The sequence below is a fragment of the Ylistrum balloti genome, unplaced genomic scaffold (assembly GCF_031769215.1).
Source record: "Ylistrum balloti isolate Yb309-2 unplaced genomic scaffold, AGI_CSIRO_Ybal_v1 Utg370416, whole genome shotgun sequence".
NCBI lineage: Eukaryota > Metazoa > Mollusca > Bivalvia > Pectinida > Pectinidae > Ylistrum > Ylistrum balloti.
The window spans coordinates 89,087-115,167 of NW_026782282.1; the positions used below are offsets into that span (position 1 = coordinate 89,087).

At 36.1% G+C, this 26,081-nt stretch overlaps 2 protein-coding genes across 2 annotated transcripts; both read right to left on the reverse strand.

Annotated features, from left to right (window-relative positions):
• Positions 1-8,358: 8,358 nt before the first annotated feature.
• LOC132554565 (keratin-associated protein 19-2-like) lies at positions 8,359-9,129 on the reverse strand. Its single transcript, XM_060218890.1, has one exon. It carries the CDS (start codon positions 9,127-9,129, stop codon positions 8,359-8,361), a length of 771 nt encoding a protein of 256 aa, XP_060074873.1.
• Positions 9,130-17,216: 8,087 nt separating this feature from the next.
• On the reverse strand, positions 17,217-20,290 carry LOC132554518 (modulator of smoothened protein-like). The gene is made up of 3 exons (XM_060218836.1): positions 20,131-20,290; positions 19,347-19,562; positions 17,217-18,691 (listed from the first exon to the last, which is right to left on the reverse strand). The coding sequence occupies exons 1-3, from the start codon at positions 20,231-20,233 to the stop codon at positions 18,504-18,506; spliced, it is 507 nt and encodes a 168-aa protein (XP_060074819.1). The 5' UTR covers positions 20,234-20,290; the 3' UTR covers positions 17,217-18,503.
• Between the last annotated feature and the right edge of the window lie 5,791 nt (positions 20,291-26,081).

A 26,081-nucleotide genomic window follows, 5' to 3' on the forward strand; every position in this document is an offset into this window, starting at 1 on the left:
GAATCTCGTGTAACTATTTTAAAAAATGTAAACATTCCAATCTGATTCACATTTGATCAATTTACATCCACAAATTACGTCTAGCAACAGTCTCGAACTGAATTCTTTCAGGTTCATTAACATTGCATCGACGGAGGGATTGGGAAGAGTGAATTTTCAAACGTTGCGGAGCCATTTTTGGAACATGTGGCGGGCCCGATACATTGTGCTCTATTGGAATATAAAGTGTATGGGTGTAGAAACGTCGATAGCAGCGTACCAGCTCTAGCTCTCAGCACATTGGCGGTTTACGCTGCTGGAGAGCAAAAGCGAGATAAAGAAATGGTGTTTTTTTTTGTTAATCCACGCTAACTCGCGTACACTATCGTCTGTGTAGTGTTATTGGGCTCACCATACCGTTACGCAAGTTTAACCCTCTGCCTCTCAACATCTGGCAACCGTATAAAGGGGAGTGCTTTATTTACAAAAACACAACACACTCGTTTTATAGGGTCAGGGTTGCTTAATTACGAATGACCTGCAGTGGTTGACAATAAATATTATTGTATATTATCAGAGTGGTTTTCAAGCAAGAAATAATTCCCTGAAAAAAAATTATCGACAAAACTGTGATCAAAAGTTAAAGGAAGAACAAAACATGAACTAAAGAAGGATTTTCACCGAGATCCTTGAAAAAGTACAATGAAAATACGACCAGATGTTCCGGACGGGTAAGCGTTTTCGGCTTTATCGCCCACAAACGCCATGAAATTTTTGTCTTGAAATAAGTAATGTAACGTTCTGAAAAGAGAACAAGGTAAAAACCAGCTTTTCATATATATATATATATATTTACAAGGCGTGTTCGCCAGGTCATAAATTGGTTAAACCTTGGTCAATCCTGTTCATCAAACACTCATTGGAAAAATCAAACATCTCTCTTCAGTGTAAGGTATATGTTACTAACATCTGCAGCCCGTCATATATGAAAAGAAACGAAAAAAATATGTTCAGTTTTTCCTTCTCGGTAGCTACACTCCTTGTCACTATAATACATAGATATGGGCCATGAGTCGGGAATTCGTGCCAAATCCCTGTGATAACGGCCATAGTCTTCATCTACCTGCGTCTCACGAATCCCTGTGTTGTCAGATATCAACATCTTTTACTGAAATCATGATACTGAGATGAAGTCGATGAATATCGATTCAAACGTGATTTGAAATCACTGTAGATTAGATGAACATAAATGTTACTACCTAGAAATGGTAAATACAGATCTGCCCCTGTTCGTGTCCCTTTTGTTAACACACAAAATTAGTGGTTATTGTGCTATGTTTTTTGAAAGGTTTTGTTTTTCTGATTAAAGTCATCACAATTTTTCCAGGTGTTATTAAATTATAAAAAGTCGTAATATATCAGCTGATAATTTTCTGTCGACGCTATTTGTTTTTATAATTACTAATTTTGAAAGAATAATTAGTAGTTTTCCATTTTTTTATTTTAAAATTTCAGTTAACCGTGAAATGAACAAAATATATATTGAAGTAAAAAAAGACTTGTAGTTTGTATAGAGAACGGTCAGCGTTAACGTAACACACTGTTACTTGTAATTATGTATCTGGTGAATATGTGAATTCACTTTTGTTTTATAGACAGTTAATCATTAGGATATTTTTTTATTTTCAGTCTATCTTTGGAATTATACTTCACCAACAGTCACAGACACAATGTCTAACACTTTGGTAGCGAAATAATATACAATGTATTTATGAGGTTTTGGGGTTTTTGTTTTGTTTTTGTTTTGTTTTTTTTTGTGGGAGGGGTATTTATATATATTTGCTTTTATATATTTATTTTCTCTCTCTCTCTCTCTCTCTCTCTCTCTCTCTCTCTCTCTCTCTCTCTCTCTCTCTCTCTCTCTCTCTCTCTCTCTCTCTCTCTCTCTCTCTCTCTCTCTCTCTCTCTCTCTCTCTCTCTCTCTCTCTCTCTCTCTCTCTCTCTCTCTCTCTCTCTCTCTCTCTCTCTCTGTCTCTCTCTCTCTCTCTGTCTCTCTCTCTCTCTCTCTCTGTCTCTCTCTCTCTCTCTCTCTCTCTCTCTCTCTCTCTGTCTCTCTCTCTCTGCGTGTCTCTCTGTCTCTCTCTGTCTCTCTCTCTCTCTGTCTCTCTTTCTCTCTCTCTCTCTGCGTGTCTCTCTGTCTCTCTCTGTCTCTCTCTGTCTCTCTCTGTCTCTCTCTCTCTCTCTCTCTGTCTCTCTCTCTCTCTCTCTCTCTCTCTCTCTCTCTCTCTCTCTCTCTCTCTCTCTCTCTCTCTCTCTCTCTCTCTCTCTCTCTCTCTCTCTCTCTCTCTCTCTCTCTCTCTCTCTCTCTCTCTCTCTCTCTCTCTCTCTCTCTCTCTCTCTCTCTCTCTCTGTCTCTTTTTCTCTCTCTCTGCGTGTCTCTCTGTCTCTCTCTGTCTCTCTCTGTCTCTCTGTCTCTCTCTCTGTCTCTCTCTCTGTGTGTCTCTCTCTCTGCGTGTTTTTCTGTCTCTGTCTCTCTGTCTCTCTCTCTCTGTGTGTGTGTGTGTGTGTGTGTGTGTGTGTGTGTGTGTGTGTGTGTGTGTGTGTGTGTGTGTGTGTGTGTGTGTGTGTACGGGTGGGTCGGTGTGGGTTTGTGCGCGCGTGTGCGTGTGTGTGTGTACGCTCGCGCGCGTGTGTGAGTGTGTGTGTCAGGGAACGATAGGCGGTATGTGTGTATGAGGGATTCGTGCTGCCGTCATAAAAACGTGTATTATTTTACTCCGGTATGGAATGTAAGCGTAATGGCGGTGTGTAGTGTATAATGGGGGTGTACCGTTCATTTATAAACAAAGTGTGATGTACAATTCTTGAGGCCCAGATGTTCTCTGCTTCATGGTGTAAAAAACAAAACCACAAACCATCCTACTCAGGGATGGAAAAAAGTTATAATCCACTTAGCGGAAATATCTTTCTGCATTTCAAAGTTTTCAAAAAAAAAAAAAAAAAGAAGGAAATGTATGACGTCATCACTGTCATATTTCATCATAATACATATATTTGCGTGTCCAAATTATATTTAATTACATCATTCAAGTATCTTCAATATAGAGATATTTACAATTTCTTTGCATTAATTGCAACAAAATAAATTTGAAGTGATTTAAGGCCATTTGAACGTCATCAGTGTGTGCCTGGAAACGGCCTAATTTCACCGTCAAAATGCCGTTCTGCTTAAAACTGTCGACAACTCCATTGTGTTCCTTACGTCAAATTTCGTCATATACACGTGCGTCATAATCGTATCACCTGGCCATAATTTACGTCACATTTGGATTCAATTAATGTAATTATGCTTGCAATTAGGAAGCGTGTGCATTTCCCTCGCAGAGGGATAACACTTAAAACCTCATTGCATTGTAAATGATGCCCAAGCCTAGAAAATCCTATGGCTTAAGTAACTATTCGGTGACCTTTCGGCTAGATCACGGATGCCAGATCTGTAAATGACATCGGCATGTTCGACGTCGAGATTCGATATTTTTCATCGACTTATCAGTATTGGGGCATCGATACATTATGTTTTATCTGCTTTATCTCGCACTCTATTCGTCAACGATGATTTCGCTCTGAAAGACTTCCTTAAAACACATTCTTGGTTAATTGATAAACATCAATTTCTAGCTAAATTTGACGAAGCGTTGTCGCCCAACATAAAAGCAGTCTTGCATTCACAGTCCTGTCACTTCAGTTAAAACTCCAATTACTCATATTTCCTAAAGTTTCAATCGTCAGTGCTCCTAAGAACTGACGCGTTCGGCATACATTTTGGTACTTCTATAGAACGAATCTGCCATCCTATGCTAATATTTATTCTTAAACTTTTGAAGCTGGTTTAGAATCACTGTCTGCTAGGAGAAAGAGAAGGAAACTTCGTCTTTTATATAAAATGCATAGTAACAAAACTCCTGAATATCTATCTTCCTTACTTTCCTCTACTGTTCAAGATGAAGTTCGTTATCCTTCGAGAAGCAGTAATAATTATAGAATCCCATTCTGTCGTCTTTCAACTACCATGTCTTCTTTCTTGCCGTCTACTCTTCGGAGTTGGAATATACTTGGTAGCTCTATCAGGTCATCAGCCTCGCTTAACTTATTCAAAAAGTCTTTAATACCTAACATACCTAACGATCTTCCTTTGTCTCCTTCTTACTTTGGTATTGGTAACCGTAAACTAAACATTATTCATACAAAGCTTAGATATAATTGCAGTTCCCTAAGTTACGACTTATTTCGGATGAACCTTGTGGATACCCATAGTTGTGTATGTGGAAATATGTGTGAAAATGTCTATCGCTTTTTCTTTGAATGCCATCGTTATAATGTTCACAGAAATGTCCTTTTCCAACGCTTAAATGATATGAATTTACAAGTTCACTGTGACTTAGATCTGCTCCTTAATGGAAATGATCAACTGTCCCCTGAAACAAACTCTGAAATTTTATAAAAAGTAGCAACAGGTTTTAAAAAATGAAACTCTGTTATAATTTTACTTCCAATGACGTCGTCCCTTTAACCCCCTACCCCCACCCCACCCCCACCCACCCCCACCCCTCTCCCTCTCTCTCTCTCTCTCTCTCTCTCTCTCTCTCTCTCTCTCTCTCTCTCTCTCTCTCTCTCTCTCTCTCTCTCTCTCTCTCTCTCTCTCTCTCTCTCTCTCTCTCTCTCTCTCTCTCTCTCTCTCTCTCTCTCTCTCTCTCTCTCTCTCTCTCTCTCTCTCTCCCTTTTCTTTAAAAATAATATTTGCATCAGCTGTTTGGTTTTGTGGTAAATATAATGCTTAATTTGTTTTTTTTTTCAAAGTTATGACAATGTGGTTTGCTTGCATAAAGAAAAATATCTTCATTAATTTTATAAGTCATATGTATATGAGACAGACTCTAATGCAAATTTCTCGAACTGACGTGATCTGACGTACACAGCACGTAATCATATGGTATTATGAGATTCTAAAAATAGCCTCTAATTCGTGGTAAATCCCTGAACCTTACAAGACAACTGACAAAAACACTATCTGGACAATTGTGAATTATCGTCAGTAATTCGGACAATTTGCTGTGAATCTCGGGTTATGAATACCTAGTGACAAAATAAATGACCAGCGTCGAGCGCTGGACAGCCCTACGGTTGTCCGAAACCACAGAACCAAAACTCCAAGCTGATTATACAGGCTCAGAATAATACACTCTAATTAGTTACCAGGTTGGGATTTCGTGTTAAGACACAATTCTACTGACCTTCCATCTGGTTCCAGGATTGAGTATCAGCATGTAGTTTTAGTTTAAACAATATTTATTAAATAATTCAGCAATATTTTATATATAAACAATATAATTGAGAATTAAAACAAACTTGGAACTTTACGTTCATAATTAAAACCAAACAAGTTCTGATATAATGTAAAGGATGTTAACCAGACAATGTTGACCAGACATATGTTTATATCATGACCTGACATAAGTAGCATGGGCGTATCATTTGTATAAATAGTTTGTCATTTTAAACCATTGATACTTTTTTTCTGATATCTATACCATGAGACTTTTTGTGTAATTTAGGAGTTTAGTTCAAAATACATGCATGTAACTGAATGGAATTGTTAGACAGAAACATTTTGCAAGGGAGCTAATTTGAGTAAACGTGCATTAATTATGGCAATATTTTCATTACCACACACACACACACACACACACACACACACACACACACACACACACACACACACACACACACACACACACACACACACACACACACACACACACACACACACACACACACACACACACACACACACACACACACACACACACACACACACACACACACACCACACACACACACACACCCTTACACACCCACACCCACCCACTACCACCACCACACAGACACACACCCTCACACACACACTATAAACTCCCATCAACTCATCTACACATACACTTTCACCTTTTAACTATCCAACTGGTAACCTCCCTCAAAAAACCTGATACCTTTCATAATAATGTCTATATAACCATATGTCAAAACAATAAACGATCGCAAATGTTTTCTCTAACCAAAACAAATCATTTACTGGTATAAATTTGTTTGTATGAACAAGACGCGCTCCTTATCTCAAATTGATGAAAACGTAATTACATTTATCTCATGATGACGAAGTTGTCTTATCAATACTACGCCGAATTGACAGCTGTAATTAGTATGATTCATTTCTCGAATTCTCTGACACCGGTTTCAAATCCTTGACCAAAATAACCGATCCTGCTAAATCGCTCCTTTCTCACTAGCAGTATTTTTCTTGGGTCCAATTAGATATGTGAGAAGTTACCGGAGGACACATAGATTAACATGTATAGTATAAACAAACAAACGAAAATTGTTATAATGAATTTGCATCAGGCTAAAACATCTCTGGATATTATGCCCATATTTTGGCTTTTCTCAATAAATCCCCGGATGTTCATTAGACCGACTAACAGTCGACTATTTCAGGTCTATGTTGACGTGTTCTCTGGTCTTCAGAATTATACTAAGCAATTTATTATGGTAAGAAAATGTTTGTGTTTTGTTGTTATCCTTTTTCCCCCAAAACGTAATATGATATATTTTGACATTAGAAGTTAAGGATTGGGTGTCAAGTTTGTTGGCCGTCTGGTCAGGAGCTTTCTAGCTGGCGGGGCATCAGTCAAGATCTATGTTACACTTATGTTTGGAGGCTTACTGGCATATGTAAAGTAAATATGACTGAATGTCGAGATATTTAATCCGGCGTCACTATATTAACAGGGTTACCGCCCTTTGTTCAATACCTATGAGAATTTCACTTTGACGTCACCTTTATTACTGCACCAGTTTATCGTAAAATAGATTAGCGAAACATCTATAATGCTACGTTCATTTCATCAGTGTAACTACGCTACGAGTCTTCATTATCCAAGTGTTTTCGTTTAAATTCAAGATGAATGACGGCACTTGATGGATAACTCATTAAGTAGAGCACCGAAAACTCTTGTGATAATCCGAGGTGCGAGGTTCGATCCCTACATCCAGAAAACTGATCTCACGGATCGCCCTCTGTAGTCGTGGTTTGTCAAGACAAGTTATGAGAAATACTTTGAATAGTATAATGTGGAGAACTTGAATCAAAATGGCTTGGCCGTTGAATGGGAGATACACACAGCAAATTAAGAATTTATAATGGATGATGGTTAATATTTCAAAGATAAGCTCATCAGTGGTTTTATATGAAAAAAAATCCAATTAATTCAGTCCACAATCACACACTTTCGCTTTCATTTCCAGAAGGTCCTTCAGATTTAATAGTGGTCTTTTCAATGATTGATGAAAGCGATAAAATGGATTATGTGTTGTGTAGAGATGTCGGATTATGAAAATCGATTTTAACCAATTAAAAATGTGTGGGTGCACATGTATGCTGCAAGTATTTACATTGTCCAGCATGTATTACCATCGTCATTCTTCAAATTTATTTTATCAGATTATCTCAAGAGAGCACCAGATTTCATCTAAAACCGGTCTGCCAAGGAAGTTCCATTAAAGTTTGACAGAGTTACTCCCCTTCTTTTCAGTTGCTGATGGTTCATGGTAGTAAATATTTTAGCGGTTTTACCCTCCTATTTTCAAAAGAATGTTTTAACCGTACATTTGAAAGATGTACTGGTCAGCCATACGCAATAACGATTTTTTTTAAATAAAAAATATATAGGTTTCAAATAAAACAAAGTAATTGTTGAAATCATGCAAATAAATTTAATCAACTATTAAACAATATACAACAATAAAAGACATTCGCCGTCCAGGGTGAACACAGACTGATGATCTCCCATCCTTCACGGGACTTCGGGCAACACAGCCAGCTCCAACCCCCCGGACAGCATCCAAGGGATGTGCGAGTAATGAGGTGTGGATATGCATGACATCTTTCGGGCTTCTAATAAGACCCCTTCTACAAAAAACAAAAAACAAAACAAAACTCAGGATTGCACCGATTCAACACTTCTACATAATCATTGGGATGACCCATGACTTTGATTGACTTTAGACATGAGTTCAATTTTATTTTTCAGGAAATTAATTAATTAATTACTTAAATTTATTAAATTATTAGTATTTGAATTTTTTTTTGACGTTTACAGTATACTTAAATGAAAGATATTTTGCCATTTTCAAAACAATTTCAAAATATACAATACTAAATTTCAAATCCAAAATGATGCATATTTACCAATTAATTCATTTTTTAACTTTCAACTTTGGATTAAAAAATTAAAAAACAAAGAAAAACTTCCCGTGAAAATGTTATCATGACACCCTTACCTTGCTGCTTGATTTTCCAAATCCATTTCTGTACATGCTGTTCCAATTTCCTCCCCATCTGTTGCCATTTCCATATCCGTTGTATCCGTTAAATCCATTATATCCTCGTCCTCCGAATCCGAAATTTCCAAATCCTGGTCCGAAGTTGCCAAAGTATCCTGGTCCATAGAAATTGTTACCAAATCTACCATTGCCCCAGGAGTTTCCACCAAATCCACCGGGGAAATATCCGTTATTGCCGAAGCTTCCGTATCCTCCTAATCCTTTTGAGTATCCTTTACCATTGTTCCATGATCCGTATCCACCCCAGGGTCCGTATCCACCATTTCCGTACCATGGTCTACCGTATCCGTTGCCGTTTCCGTTCCACATGTTGCCGTATCCGTTTCCGTACCAAGGTCTGCCGTATCCGTTTCCGAACATTGGTCTACCAAATCCGTTTCCGCCCCATGGCATATTCCATCCTCCTGATCCGAATCCGTTCCAACCTCCTGGACCACCATATCCGAAATTTCCGTAACCAGGTCTGCCGTATCCACCGAATGATTTTCCCCATCCGTATCCGCCCATTGGCCTTCCCCATCCATTTCCGCCCCATGCCCCGGGCCCGTATCCATTCCAGTTTCCTGGACCACCGTATCCGTTTCCAAACATTGATCCTGGTCCCCAGTTTCCGCTTCCGTACCAGCCTCCCATGTTTCCTTTGGATCCCTTGATGTAGCTTCCCTTGTCGGAATCAGCTAGTGTTAGTGCCATAAGGCACGCTAACACTGCAAGTTGTCTAATCATTGTTGTATCGTCGTCTAGCTGCAAATGAAAACATATATTAACCTTGTATGAGGTTGATTAAAGAAATATATAACATTATGATGAAAAAAGACATAATACACTTGAAGAAGAGTTAACTTAGTGAAATGCGTACACATACACAAAGATTTCTCTTTGACTTTGAAGATTGTACAAAAGACAAACATTTAGAGTTAGACACGGTTGAGCCAAAAACGAATTAAACTGCATCATATTGTTATTTCGTCCTGCTAGGACTCATCAGTGATGTTAAGGGCCTAAATTTCGAAGCCAGGGAGCTTTGAAACTAGTAGTCGACAAATATAACCGATCATAAAGCAATGAAAAATAGAACCCCGCCTCCACATTACACAGGAGAAGAACCGTGTGCTTCAAGCGAAGGGAGATAACTATAGTCATTTGTCAAAGGCGTAGGTATATTGCAATTATTGTAAACATATTGATGTTATCTACCCTTATAACAATATGAAAATTGAAATGATAAATCTAAACATTAAACAGGTGTATTGGTTTTCGTAGGAATAATTAATACAAACAGGATACAAATTCCTTTATCCTAGTGACATTCATAAACACACCATGCCAACTTTAAACGGTTCAATGATTTAGTGACCCATCCAAAACTTACTGAAAGACCATTGATTTAGCCCGATATAATGATAGTTATTTTTCGGTGAATATTGTTGATATCTTAATGCGTAGTTTCATTTATTATTTTTATTCACGAGTGGATGTTATTCTCGATAGAACAAATTCATTTTTTTCTACCTTATTTGCATAAACCTTTATAAGAATATTTGTATATCTTTGCCATTTGCAGGCATCAGAACTACCATCCTGCATATATTAGGTTTCAGTGGAGTTGGCCCTACTGTAATACACCAAAAGTTTTATACTGAATATCTTATATATCTTCTTAAAAACGAAAGTCATGAGCGATAACTCAAAATATTATTTTTCGAGATTCGACCAGAGAATTCATTTTATTAACGCATTCATTCATATTGCATATGTCAAATTTCCCCACTCTTCTGACAAGAAATCGTCACGCGCATGTCTACCACACACCCTAAGAACTCGATGTTTTTAAATTACGGCCGAATATGAACCCTCAAATATACTGTTCTTGAGAACAGGTTTAAAACAATGAGTTCTTTTAAAATAAAATTTATAATATAATATTTAAGGATCTTTGATTTCGATCAGTACGGTTCGATGCCGATCTGGTAGAAAAGGGTATATACAATGTACATAGTGTAGTTGAACTCGTGTTTCGTCCTCGGTCAATATTTTTTTATCAACCGGGTTGATATAACCCTTTACTAACCTCATCAAGGGTCCATAATTGATAAATATGAAAGTTTTTCTTCAATTTCTTTGTCTGTTTTTCTTTATAGGTCTTAACTATAACTATATATTACCTGTAAAATAAGTTTCTTAACAGTCACGTTTAAATATTTGTTTAAACTCATTTGAAAAAAAAAAGCTTTAAGGTTTTGTCCAAATATCTGTTGAATTCTGTGCATGGTTCTATATAAATGCTACTGTGCTTTACATATATTTTGTTGCCAATATGAATAAGAAGAAATTATTTGAGTTATTACAACGTATTAAAGCTATACATCTACAATTACATTATACCAATGAAAAAATACATCAAATGAAGTAGACATACTAACATAAAAAAAGAATCTACACAGAAAAATCACAACAAAAATAAGTTGCTGGATTTGATAAAATTTTGTTACAAGTGAGATTAGGTCTACATAAAAATTTTAACTACCAAACGAATGAAACTCTAAATTCAACTGTTAAAACTTTTTTTCAAACTTTGATAAAGATATACTGTTTAGAGTTGTATAAGTTTGATTAAATCTAAAATTAGAAACCTGCATACATATAGATTTCTAATATAATGAACGATAAAAAAAAAATGCTAAAAAAAAAAAAAATCTGAAATGAGATTTTTCAAACTTCTACGATAAAATTTCAGATACATATATAAATGAAAGTGTTACCATTGATAAAAGTACAATATGTAAGACACTTACCTCTGTCCCTGGAGAGTTTCGGATTCCGCGGCTGGCTTAGTTTGTCGTGAGGGATTCGGCCCCTTTTATAGTAACCCCTGATATCAAACTCATGACCTGTGCCCTTACTTATCACACAACGTGTTAATGTGCCCATAACATTTCAATCTTAATTAGTTCTGACATACCTTTTTTACACCACATATGTAAATTAAACAGACAAAACAAGGCAATTTATGGACTCCAAATGGGGAAGTATGAGCCCCTTTTATGTCAAAGGTTAATTAAAAACTAATTAGACCTATAGCGGAAATGTGATGTCTTATTTACCTATACAGTACAGTTGACATTAAAGACTTGTAGAAATAAAACGTAAAAACGTTTATTAGATGGATAAAAAGACAACTAATGTTTCATTCAAGCAATTTTTAAGGTCATTGTTTATCAAGGCGGTGACAGCTAATTATAAGTCTTTAACTGCCTCATTAATCCTTCGTCCTTCACGAACATGATTTATTGCGATGCTCATCTCAATGCAAATATTTCTTTTGAAGAAAACACTTGTTTTTATGATATGTTGTTTCAGGAACTCAATGGTATACTATATTTGTTACAGTTATCAAGTCGACAATATGGATGCTGCAAGTTGGTATATCTAATCATGATATTGTTTAATATAATTTCTGAAAATTAATATCTTAGAATATTCGTGCTCAAATCCACGGTTATCAGATTCTTGTCAAGGATTGTTTATTTGAATCATTTTTTTAAGGAATGTCCAATTGATTTTGATATGTACTGTAACGTGGAAAATATTTCGATCTTGTACCACTAATCCTGCAAGTCAAACATTGAAATGAATAAAATAAAATAGAATAAAATAAAAATAGATAGATAAATAAATAAATAAATAAATAAATAAATAAATACATTTTCTGACGACTAAAGATATATATTCTTAGCTACATTGTAATATTTAGGACACGATATTTTATATCACAGGATGAGACATTTAATCTTCGCTGATCAAATAGCACTTAGTCCGTCGTCCATCTGTCCTTTAACAGTTCGCATCACTATTTCCTGAGAGAATGGGAAGACTTTGTTTGATTTTTAGTCTTGCATGATTGAAACTGTGGAATCTAAAAGACCATTTGTCGACAAGTGTCGTTCGTGGATTTCGATAGATAAATTGTTATCGTTATTTCTAAAAAAAAGTAACATGGTAAACATTTCGTAACTAGGGTCGTTGTATTCCAAGGCCCTTTCCTAAATTTTCTACGCAGTTTGAATTAGAGCATGAAAACAATGAGCAGACATAGCCTGTGAATCTTGGTATGTCATTACCTAGTATTGTATATATTGTTATCGAATTCTACATCTATTAGCCTAAAGTTATACATGTTAACATTTCAGACGAAGCGATAAAACAATACTTAGACTATACTAAAAAATACTCTATACTATCGCGCTATTTATTTAGGTCCGATACTATTGTTATCATGGATCACTAGTTTTTTTTTACAATTATATCAAGGGATCGAAGGATAGGAATTGTATATGTGTGTATATTGTTTACATGATTCAACATTTATGTAAAATATAAATTCAACCAAATTCGTTATAGACAGGGATGTTTATATAGTCGCTATAGACAGGGACGTTTCATATAGTCGCTATAGACAGGGACGTTTTATAGAGTCGCTATAGGCAGGGACGTTTTATATAGTCGCTATAGGCAGGGACGTTTTATATAGTCGCTATAGACAGGGACGTTTTATATAGTCGCTATAGACAGGGACGTTTTATATAGTCGCTATAGACAGGAACGTTTTATATAGTCGCTATAGACAGGGACGTTTTATATAATCGCTATAGACAGGGACGTTTTATATAATCGCTATAGACAGGGACGTTTTATATAGTCGCTATAGGCAGGGACGTTTTATACAGTCGCTATAGACAGTGACGTTTTATACAGTCGCTATAGACAGTGACGTTTTATACAGTCGCTATAGACAGGGACGTTTTATACAGTCGCTATAGACAGGGACGTTTTATAAAATCGCTATGGACAGGGACGCTTCATAAAGTCGCTATTGACAGGGACGTTTTATATAGTCGCAATAGACAGGGACGTTTTATATAATCGCTATAGACAGGGACGTTTTATATAGTCGCTATAGACAGGGACGTTTTATACAGTCGCTATAGACAGGGATGTTTTATAAAATCACTAAAGGCAGGGACGTTTAATAATTGTCGCTATAGACAGGGATGTTTTATAAAATCACTAAAGGCAGGGACGTTTAATAATTGTCGCTATAGACAGGGACGTTTTATAAACGTCGCAATAGACAGGGACGTTTTATAAAGTCGCAATAGACAGGGACGTTTTATATAGTCGCTATAGACAGGAACGTTTTATATAGTCGCTATAGACAGGGACGTTTTATATAATCGCTATAGACAGGGACGTTTTATATAATCGCTATAGACAGGGACGTTTTATATAGTCGCTATAGACAGGAACGTTTTATATAGTCGCTATAGACAGGAACGTTTTATATAGTCGCTATAGACAGGGACGTTTTATATAGTCGCTATAGACAGGGACGTTTTATAGAGTCGCTATAGACAGGGACGTTTTATATAGTCGCTATAGACAGCGACGTTTTATATAGTCGCTATAGGCAGGGACGTTTTATATAGTCGCTATAGACAGGGACGTTTTATATAGTCGCTATAGGCAGGGACGTTTTATATAGTCGCTATAGACAGGGACGTTTTATAGAGTCGCTATAGGCAGGGACGTTTTATATAGTCTCTATAGACAGGGACGTTTTATATAGTCGCTATAGACAGGAACGTTTTATATAGTCGCTATAGACAGGGACGTTTTATACAGTCGCTATAGACAGGGACGTTTTATAGAGTCGGTATAGGCAGGGACGTTTTATATAGTCGCTATAGACAGGGACGTTTTATATAGTCGCTATAGGCAGGGACGTTTTATATAGTCGCTATAGACAGGGACGTTTTATAAAGTCGCAATAGACAGGGACGTTTTATATAGTCGCTATAGACAGGAACGTTTTATATAGTCGCTATAGACAGGGACGTTTTATATAATCGCTATAAACAGGGACGTTTTAAAATGGACACTATAGACAGGGACGTTTTATATAGTCGCTATAGACAGGAACGTTTTATATAGTCGCTATAGACAGGGACGTTTTATATAATCGCTATAGACAGGGACGTTTTATATAGTCGCTATAGACAGGGACGTTTTATACAGTCGCTATAGACAGTGACGTTTTATACAGTCGCTATAGACAGGGACGTTTTGTAAGGTCACTTTAGACAGGGGCGTTTATAAAGTCACTATAGACAGGGACGTTTTCTAAGGTCACTATAGACAGTTGTTTTATAAAGTCGCTATAGACAGGTACGTTTTATAAGCTCACTATAGACAGGGACGTTTTATAAAGTCACTATAGACGGACGTTTTAAATGGACACTATAGATAGAGACGTTTTATAAAGTCGCTATATTCAAAGACTGTTTATAAAGTCACTCTAGAAGGGTACGTTTTATAAACGTCGCTATATACAGGGACGTTTTGAAAGTAGATTTAGACGAGGACGTTTTATAAGGTCACTTTAGACGGGCGTTTTATAAAATCACTATAGACAGGGACGTTTTAAAAGGTCACTATAGACAGATATGTTTTATAAAGTCGCTATAGACAGGGACGCTTTAAAAAGTGGCTGTAAACAGGGAGGATCTATATAGTCAGTATAAACAGGGAGGATTTTTAAAGTCGCTCTATGCAGGCAGGTTTCATAAAGTCAAAATAGACAAGTGAGTTGCCCCGGCCATCACGGGGAAAAGGTCCACTGTTTATACAATATTGATTGCTCTTCACCAAAACACGCTTCATAACAAATAAGGACCAATTCCAATCATTCCTACTAGAGAGCTTTAAAAGAATCTGCTCTATTTCCCCTATTGGGTCCCGCCTCTTCCGTCCCAAGGGGTTGAGATCTACCATTTATACAAAATTGATTCCTTTTCACACAAACATGTTAAACCAACTTTGGACAAAAGCCAATCATTCCTACAGGAAGAGAAGGATTTTAACGAATTTGCTCTATTTCCAATATTATGCCCCAGGGGTCCTCGAGATCCACAATTTATCGAAAATTGATTCCCCTTCACCAAAAGATGCTTTTGCACCAGACACAACCATAGAATTAGATAAAGACAAATAAACTCAATCAGTTTGTTTCCCCCTTTTAGGACTCATCAGTGGTGCCTATATTTTGAAACCCAAGAGGCGGCTGAGGGAAACCAAAACTGACTGAAAGAAAATCTGGATGGGGAAAAGCCTTATGATTTAATCTATCTTGTAATTTTATAGATCTGTTAATCTCAAAAGAAGGTCAAGAGTAGATGTATATTCTGAACCATGCCACCATTTGGATGAACTAAAATGTGACCTGCAGGGAAAGGGAAATCTCAGGGACTAAAAAGTCTGCAGGCAGTTATTGTCTGTCTTTCAAACGTTGTCCACTAAGAGCAGTAAATATCAAGGCAATTGACAACAAACTGGACTTTTGACATTATTTTTTAAACATTGACTATGAAATAATTTCATAGAAATCGTTATATATGAAAATTACTAAAAAATAGTGTCTCAAGTGTTCAACCTTGCAACTTCACCTTGAAACTCGTGTTACATGTAAGAGATATTTGATCAGGAGAATGTACACAGCCTCAACACAATATTGAAATTATTGTGAAGGCTAGACACTGTAAACGTAACATTGTGCTTGGTCATTCATTGGTGTTGATGGGACAATCTTTTATAGAAATTACTTTCTCAGACTCATAAACGATATGATTCACTTGTTGTTAGTATTGAGCTTTTGAATGACAAAAATAAATATTGTTCTATTGTCCATGACAGATATCTTTATTAATTCTTTTCAGAACCTGAAGTTCTTTGCCAAGAAAATGTTGACAAGGCAGACATATGTAGAACAGTATAACTTCTAAATAACAACAAAAACAATGATTTTTTTTCTTAAAAAAAAAAAGAAGATTTTTAATTGTTAATGTATGTACCATACACATACAGTTATGGACTAGAAGTTCACAATAACAAAATAATCGTAACAAATTGTTTTTGAATATAACATCAATAACAATGAGTGCTAATGCTGTAAATAAAACTGTGGCTTGTGTACGTGACCATTATATTTACATATTTGGGACGCACTAGGAAAACAACACAAATATTGCTGACAACTAATACACATACCTGTATATACATCATATATATACACATCTATAACATACTAACTTGTGTCATTTTTCTTTGGAAGAAATAATTTTTTGATGGTTTTGCTTTAAAAAAAGGGGGTTTAGTTAACATTATCTGAAAAAAAATGATTGTAGAGATTTTCCAAGCTTAAAAGAATATTTTCATTTTTTCATGTTTTTACCTGATAGATCAGGTGATCATTTTGCTCACACTGCTTTGTATAGTAACCCATTTGATAAGAGTTTTCTAATGGAGCAAATTTCCACCAAATCTATCATTTTACATATGTAAATAGTTAGTATTATTAGTCATAGTGATAAGCATGTATTATTCAGAGTGAGATAATGAAATAATTAATTGTCTAATGAAAGTTTGATATGCAAACAGACATTTGTGTATACAGTAGTATAGTTAGCTATGAAACTTCTCTCTCACATTACACAAACTGCAATGTAAATAGTTCATGTGTATCATATTGTGTGGATAAATATACAAAAACAAAAATAAAAACAATACAAAATACATACCAACAAGCTTTTTAAAGCCAGCATTGTAAAACCTTTATGGAGAGAGTTGTTTATGACGAGAGAAAATGTTTCTTTAATAGAAAACATTGTTTATTTATTTGTAATTACAATATATCAATGGATATATAAAAGCAAAATAATAAAAAAAAATATCTTGATAAAACAGTTGCAAATTAATCATATTGGCATGATCTAAAATAAGTAATGAAAGGGATACAACTCTTCAACATATACCTATCGATAAAAAAGCCAGTGTTTTCTATTAAAAACTGATAATCCAAACAGCACTAGTTCTGTATGTTAACAAGTTTACAAATTATAACATCATTGAAATGAGTAAGTCAACATTTCCAGCCCTTACAACAATTTCAAGACTATAGCTTTATTTCAACGTTTTGGCTATGAGTATCACATTTTGATATAAAACAATTAAGTACATAAGGGGAGATAATTACAAAAATTAGTCACAAATTGCTTTATAAAGAGGGACATGATTCTTAAGATATTCAAACCAGCATTAAATGCTGATTAAGTACAATGTACACATTAATTTTCTAAACTAACTAACAACAAAATAGGTGTCATTACACCTTAAATGAGAATAATATGTTATCTCCCTTTATTGCATTACATTGTAATATCGTTTCTTAAAAGTTAATATAAAATTATTGTCTGATATTGATAAATACATGAAATTACTATCTTTACATCATATCATACAGATCTATATACTGTACTAAGAAAACCTTCAGAACATACAAAATGTGTTGCCTAATATATACTTAAGACAAAAGTAGATTTTTTTCCTCTGTGAAAGGAAGATTACAACTAACAATTTTCTATAAAAAATTAAAAAAAAAAAAAAATAAGAAATAAAATGTTTGAAAGATCACAACAGTCTTCACTAAGTTTTACGTAATTCTCTTTGAAAGTCTCAGGATTTTTCCTCATTTAATGATAAAAGCACAGGGAGTTAAATTCGACAGACATATTCACATGTGCTGACCTGAAGATCCCAATTTCTTTCATATCCTTATAAAATGTATATTAAATAAGTATATATCTAATGTAAGAATATATAATCTCACACGTCAACATCGCAGAGTTCACTGTAATCTACATGTACCATCCTTGTAAGTAAAACTGGGATTATAAATTCATTCCATGCATCAATATACTTTTGAAATGCATTTTTTTCAGATATATTTGTATTTAAAAAGTCTATTTCAAATATAATATATTTATACTTCAGGTTTTTTTTCTTACAATTCCTAGCTTAAAGTATTTTTTAGAAATAAAAATTCTGTAATGAAAATAAACATTTAAGGAAACTGACAATTTTTGTACTTGGCCTTTGTGATCACAACAAAAATATACTATCATAAACATTTCAGATGTTGACAGCGCAAAAGATAAAATAACTACAACTTAAACTTAAAAATGAGGCAGACAAACTTTGCTAGCAAAGAGTTCAGAGACAACTGTTATCCAAAGTGCTAGTACGAAGAATATGTAAGAGATTCCCACTTGGTAATTGTTTGGGAGCTGGTAAGCCTTTCCTCCAATCTGTTCCATGTTGAAACCAATGGGGAAAATCACTGCAGCTTTACAGAAAAGAACCACTGAAACAAAAAAAAAAAACTTATCACCAAGAGCAACATGTAAATTCTGATACATTTCCAATGTAATATAACCCATCCACATTTTCATGTTTGTGAAATTATTGGTAATTTCTTTTAATTAAATGATCAAGTGTCTTTATATTTACCACTTTTGTATATAACAGGTGTTAAAGTTGAATACTGTCAAGTATAACTGTACTGAAATATTGAAAAAGTCTTCATTATTATATGTTCTGCTGACAGAATCTTAATAAATATGTATCATGATTATATATATCACTGACAGTCTGGTGTTGATGAGCTCATGTCAGTCAGTTTGTTAGTTTGTATGCAGGGTTTATCACCCTGTGAACAGTCCCAAGTCATTTTCAAATGCAGTGTCCTTGCAGCAGGTGGCTACCTAAATGAACAACAGGAGACTTGCTGCATGCCATCTACAGTATTTATAGGATAGTGTCTTGCTCAAGGACACACCCATGTCAGCATAAATTAGTCTGTTACTCAGCTTCCTGAGAAACACAAACCATCATGGGTAGGGAGTGTTGAATCATGCATTGTGGATCATCAGCTCAGGTCATGAAAGTTTATCGACTGAGCTTTTGAGGCCCATGTCAGAATAATTCCGACTACCAAAAAATTGTAATGTTGAACATACTTGCTATAAATCCCAGCCATCGAGCATGTTTCATGATTCGATATTTCCAGTGTGACATGATCAGCAGAATGATGGTAGCTGTTATACAATGTATGCCCAGGATAATGCACACAAACGTCAGCAGCCATTCAAGTCTCAAAGGACTTGTTGTGAAACATGTCTGAGGTTGATTATAGTTACTCAGACAAGACTCCATCAAACCGATATACGTCCGGCCTACAATATACAAAAGTGATAAGATTATTATTTGCGATTGCAATGTTATGCAAATATTGGGTCACGTGACAGCGGAACTGAGAGAATAATTCTAATCATTATTAAGCTATCATTATTCCCTATATTATGGACTTCGACACATATCCAAGTCCAAGCTTATATTCAACAAATAAAGATAAATATTAATGGTATATCACGATAAATTATCTCGTCTAAGTACCAAGACACATTGGAATACTTAGTCAGTTAAAAGGAATTTCTGTACTGGACAGCTGGACTTCTGGACTTATGAAATATTCTGACCAATTAAGCTCAACAATTTGATCAATACAATGGGAGTAGAGGAGAAAGGAGAGATGGTGTGAAATTATTATAATTGAAAGTTTAAAATGGCGAAATGGACTTGACAGAGCAGAGCAGAGCCATGTTTCCGAGCAATGTTATTATGTAGCCTAAAAATTGGCAGACCAGTCTATGGAACTGTTATGTCTTCGCAGATCATTTAGAATGCATCTATTCTAGACGAAGATCACGATGTCGCAAGAGATGGCTGCATAGGTGGACTTACCGCCAATATCTGACACAATCCAGTTCGGCAATGCAAGGCTTATAACAGCGAAGACATCTGCTGTAAAAAACAGAGCCCCAGAAATTATGCTTAGTCTATCCATGTCACTGTCGTCTTCAGTTCACCCTCCTGATCGTCTACTGTCTAACAGCACCTGCCATTGTTGTGAACATTACTGCCCTCTACAGGGTTACAAATACGACTGGAAGAACGATAACTCATGCACTTCCTACCGAAGCAACCTCGTATGATTTCACTCCTCATACATTAGATAAAGGGCTTATATATCTAAATCCGTGATATGATGCAGTTTTAGACTGCATGTTGAGTCAGTAGCTGATGACTTACTGGTCCGAAAGTTCGAATAAACATGAAAAAATTTTTTAGGGAAATAAAATAATATAAAGTTATTATTAAACAATATGACCACTGTCATAAAATATAAGCTATGTTTCCGCAATATTTGAAAGTTTTGAGGAATTAGATAATTCTGACGATAAAATTATGAATACAGTATCTAGTTTAATAAAAATTGCCAGAATTTTCAGACAGCGATCGATGTAAATATATCCGAATTGCCAACCTCAAAACAGGAGACGAGATACAAGTTTTTTTCAATTGTTTAGCCTGGTAGCGTTGAATTCAGTCTCTGAGCACTGATGAAGAACAACGTATTTCGAACTATAATTTTTGTATTCAAATGTGCTACGGTCTAAATATATACAAAACAACTTCTACGTTGGTGTCTGATTTAAAAAAGAATAATATTAAGATGCATGACATATTAAATGTATATATATCATAATGACTAATTGTTCACTCCTTCTGTAACAAGCAATTAAAATATTTTATTTTATTTTCAGTATTTAAGTATGAGATGCTACATTATATCACTAATTTGGATAAAATATGTCCGTATTTCTTCTCGAAAATATAACTGAATTATGAGATTCCGTTTTTTTCTCCGTTTTCATGCCACAAATTATGATTAAACATCTTGGTTCATTAATAAAATCATCTCGGTCCACTCCCTTAGCCTATTTAGTTGCGGAATCATGTGTACAAGTAAATAACACTAAACACAGTAGTGTCACGTGCTTTCATGGTAAGAGACCCAATATACACCTTTCTAGCTGTGTCAACGAAGGAGATTTAAGGGATATATCAGCACAAGGTGGGTACGGGGTAACTTAAAGCTACTTTGTGGATTGGTGTACACCAACATCCTCAGTCATGATGACGAGGAAATGTAGAAGGACCAATTTGAAGAAAAATATCAATGAATAAAACGCTTAAGTCTGATCAGTTATTCCAATGATACTTTGCGAGACTTGATCAAACAACTCGCCCTCTGAAAAATTTCTGAAATTCGTTTGTACATTTAAAATCTCTGGATTGCAAAAAGCATAGAAATAACTAAATTATCTCCCCCATACCTCTTGTCACTCTTCATACCTTTTGTCACTCTCCATACCTCTTGTCACTCTCCATACATCATGTCACTCCCCATACCTCTTGTCACTCCCCATACCTCTTGTCACTCCCCTACCTCTTGTCACTCTCCATACATCATGTCACTCCCCATACCTCTTGTCACTCTCCATACCTCTTGTCACTCCCCATACCTCTTATCACTCTCCATACCTCTTGTCACTCCCCATACCTCTTGTCACTCCCCATACCTCTTGTCACTCTCCATACCTCTTGTCACTCCCCATACCTCTTATCACTCTCCATACATCATGTCACTCCCCATACCTCTTGCCACTCCCCATACCTCTTATCACTCCCCATACCTCTTGTCACTCCCCATACCTCTTATCACTCTCCATACATCATGTCACTCCCCATACCTCTTGCCACTCCCCATACCTCTTATCACTCCCCATACCTCTTGTCACTCCCCATACCTCTTGTCACTCTCCATACATCATGTCACTCCCCATACCTCTTGTCACTCCCCATACCTCTTGTCACTCTCCATACCTCTTGTCACTCCCCATACCTCTTGTCACTCCCCATACCTCTTATCACTCTCCATACATCATGTCACTCCCCATACCTCTTGCCACTCCCCATACCTCTTATCACTCCCCATACCTCTTGTCACTCCCCATACCTCTTATCACTCTCCATACATCATGTCACTCCCCATACCTCTTGCCACTCCCCATACCTCTTATCACTCCCCATACCTCTTGTCACTCCCCATACCTCTTATCACTCCCGATGCCTCTTGTCACTCCCCATAACTCTTGTTACTCCCCATACCTCTTGTCACTCCCCTTACCTCTTGTCACTCCAATAACTTGTCACTCTCCATACCTCTTGTCACTCCCCATACCTCTTGTCACTCCCCATACCTCTTGTCACTCCCCTATCTCTTGTCACTCTCCATACCTCTTGTCACTCCCCATACCTCTTATCACTCTCCATACCTCTTGTCACTCCCCATACCTCTTGTCACTCCCCATACCTCTTGTCACTCCCCATACCTCTTGTCACTCTCCATACCTCTTGTCACTCCCCATACCTCTTATCACTCTCCATACATCATGTCACTCCCCATACCTCTTGCCACTCCCCATACCTCTTATCACTCCCCATACCTCTTGTCACTCCCCATACCTCTTATCACTCTCCATACCTCTTATCACTCCCCATACCTCTTGCCACTCCCCATACCTCTTATCACTCCCCATACCTCTTGTCACTCCCCATACCTCTTATCACTCCCCATGCCTCTTGTCACTCCCCATAACTCTTGTTACTCCCCATAACTCTTGTTACTCCCCATACCTCTTGTCACTCCCCTTACCTCTTGTCACTCCAATAACTTGTCACTCTCCATACCTCTTGTCACTCCCCATACCTCTTGTCACTCCCCATACCTCTTGTCACTCCCCTATCTCTTGTCACTCCCCCTACCTCTTGTCACTCCCCATACCTCTTGTCACTCCCCATAACTCTTGTCACTCCCCATAACTCTTGTCAATGCAACTATACAAAACAACATTACATACTTATTCACATCGTTTGCGGATTTTAAAACTGTAGATAAACATACATGTGCCACTCCTCATTATCAGTAAAGCTTTTCGCAGTGGTGTATTTGTTCTTTACAGGAGTGGCCAAGGATTTTTTAAAAATATTCATTCACTCACGCCACACGTAACCGCGTGTAACACGAGATCATGAAAATAAAAAGCAGATGAATAGTATTATGAACGGAAAATGTAAGGTATATTTGTATAATACTTATTATAAAATGAAGATATGGGATATATCAGTACGTTTGTATGATAATGATGATATATATGTATAAGAATGGACAGAATAAATAAAGAAAAACATTTATTTAAGATTAATCATATGCATTAATTACAGATTAGTGCTAGTGGTAAAAAAATGTCTCTTATATTTTAAGTATTCAATATAATCTGGTTTTACATAATAGTAGTTGATTATATAAACCAGATTATACAAATAGTGCTATTCATCACCAATACAGTTTGTGCACACGGGTCATAGCTTTTCTGGCGATGAACGTTATTTCATCTGTCTGTCTCTATAGGAAGTTTTAAACTTGCGGTTCCCAATTTATATAAAGGATTTGTTCATTTTTATCAAGTTTTATTAGGTAAGGTTCAAAATTGAACTGAGATATATATAACACAAAGGTTTGTTCCCTCGAGGGATTTCAACATCATAATACCAGTTTTAATAAATTGATCCTGTAGCCTTTGCTTAAATTTCAGTTTGAATGATTCTCCGTTGTGATTGTGGTGTATAACTGGAGCACCAATACCTCATTAAAAAATACAGTTAGATGATTTTATGAAGCCCTCTAGAGCAGACAGAAATTTTGCTGCTGGTAGAATTTTATTCAATACTTTTACGTAGTTTTATTGCTAAAGGGAGACAACTCGTCCACGTATGTCGATATAGCCAGCAATGTTTTGTCAATCTTCATGTGTGTGTACTGTAAGGTATCTTACTTAAAATTTCAAGACTCCGTCCTTCACCGGGTTTGTCGGAATTCAATTTCCCATTGCACTGAGGAAAACATACATTGCATCTATTAAGTTAGACGTAGATCTTAGAAATGTTTTAACAATTAGTTGGTGGGTACAGTGAAAAATAAATAAATAAAAAGTGTTGAAGTGGAAAAGCTTAATGCAAAATGAAATTTTAACAGTGAGCGGCCAAATTTTTATTACAAGACAAAATTTGTATTCCTTCTCATATCGAATGCAAAATTGAATATTAAGAATTCACAGACGATGAGCTCGTGCTGGAACTAATACTAGACACCAAATATTTGTACGAAAAGAAATAGAATGTGTGTTGTTAACTGGTAAGAGGTGCCGATTTTCTGTGAAATCGCATACGATAATACCATGCCACCCACAACATCTCACTTGTTAAGGCAATAAATGTGAATTAATCCAGTAATAAAACTAATTTTACTAGGAGTCATTAGAATTTCATACGAATAATTGATATCACCGGTTCGAGATGGCAATGTCTATAACTTGAGTCGGGATGGTATCATCCATTCCTTGTTGAGGTCAAATGTCAAAATGTAGCCAGAGTGACATTCTTTTGATACAAGACGATGGAGTTGGGACAAGTTTTTTCTTAGATGTAGATCAAAGATCAAAATATAGGTCAAAGTAAATCCATGCTCCAAACATAAAAAAAAAAATCCATCGCCAAGTATTGTTAGAAATGGAGCATTCTCTTTTATTACGTCTAAATGTAGGACGCAGTGACCTACTTTTAGTACATGACACTCCACTATATTGTTCATGTAATTAATGTAGTAGAGAGAATCCGGAAATTGCTTTGATATAGGTCAAAGGTCAAAAGGTTAGTCACCTTCTTTTGATACATGGTTCATCAATGTACCTAGAAAAATCAATGCCGTAGGTAGGAAATAACAGTGATAAATAGTATAAGAGATATTGCGCGGAGAAGATAAGGACGTAAGGAAGGAAGGAAGGATGGATGGAAACACGGAAGGACGGAAAGACACAATGCAAACCTATCCCTCGGTTCCTGATGGGAAACAACAAGAAATAAAAAGTTTGTAAAATTGGTAGTCAATTTAGAACCCAACACAAAATCTAATGATTCGCGGGCTTTCAGAAAATCTAGTCCTGTCAGACTGGCGATAGTTTTTCTTCACTGAGTGGCGTCGTGTTGAATAGTCTGGCTGGGTGAGTCTTAGTCGGGAAAGTTTCATTGAATTAAGAAAACACCACAAGAACAACATTATTTCACCTGTACGTTGAAAGACTGTGATTGAAAAAACTTTTGAAATTGTGACCTTCACGTTCAAAAACAAGTCCATTTCTTTCACGTATAGATGGAAAGTGTATAATGCTTTTGTGGGGGAAAAGCACACAACCCAGGGCCATTTAACTTACGAATTGATCAGGATTGAAGACATTGCAAGTGTCGTTACATGGGTGTTTTTACATACATGTATGTGCACTCAGTTCCTCCGTATTTTGTTTAAACACGGAAGAACTAAACAATAGAGGTACGCTACACACCCACACTCCACGAGATTGTCATTTCCCGTATGCAATGCTCGTCCCTAGTCAGAGTATACGATAGTTTTCAATGATAACAGATACTACACGTTATCATATGTCTCGCATGTGCACGTTTCTCCGTATCGGCAGGATTACCCAAATATGTACTTGTACGTATAATTTTAATGTGGCTCAATGCATCGACCAATTAACTGTAACCTGTTGGTGAAAATCGTCTTGATCATGATCTGAAATGTGCTTTGGTATATATAGGTTTCGTACTTGGAGAAAAATTAAGCTCAATATGGAGCTAAACGCAGAAAAACGAACAGGAGACAATAAATTAACAAAGTCAAAAGATGCTCTTGTATATATCATTAGGAGTTTAATACAAATTTTGACGCACAC

Bases quoted from the DNA above. Each gene is read 5' to 3' on its own strand.
- LOC132554565 (XM_060218890.1), bottom strand. From the start codon at position 9,129: ATGGCACTAACACTAGCTGATTCCGACAAGGGAAGCTACATCAAGGGA.
- LOC132554518 (XM_060218836.1), bottom strand. From the start codon at position 20,233: ATGGATAGACTAAGCATAATTTCTGGGGCTCTGTTTTTTACAGCAGAT. The intron at 19,563-20,130 runs GTAAGTCCACCT...TGTATATTGTAG, and splicing joins GATTGTGTCAGATATTGGCG to GCCGGACGTATATCGGTTTG. The intron at 18,692-19,346 runs GTATGTTCAACA...TTTTTGTTTCAG, and splicing joins ATGGCTGGGATTTATAGCAA to TGGTTCTTTTCTGTAAAGCT.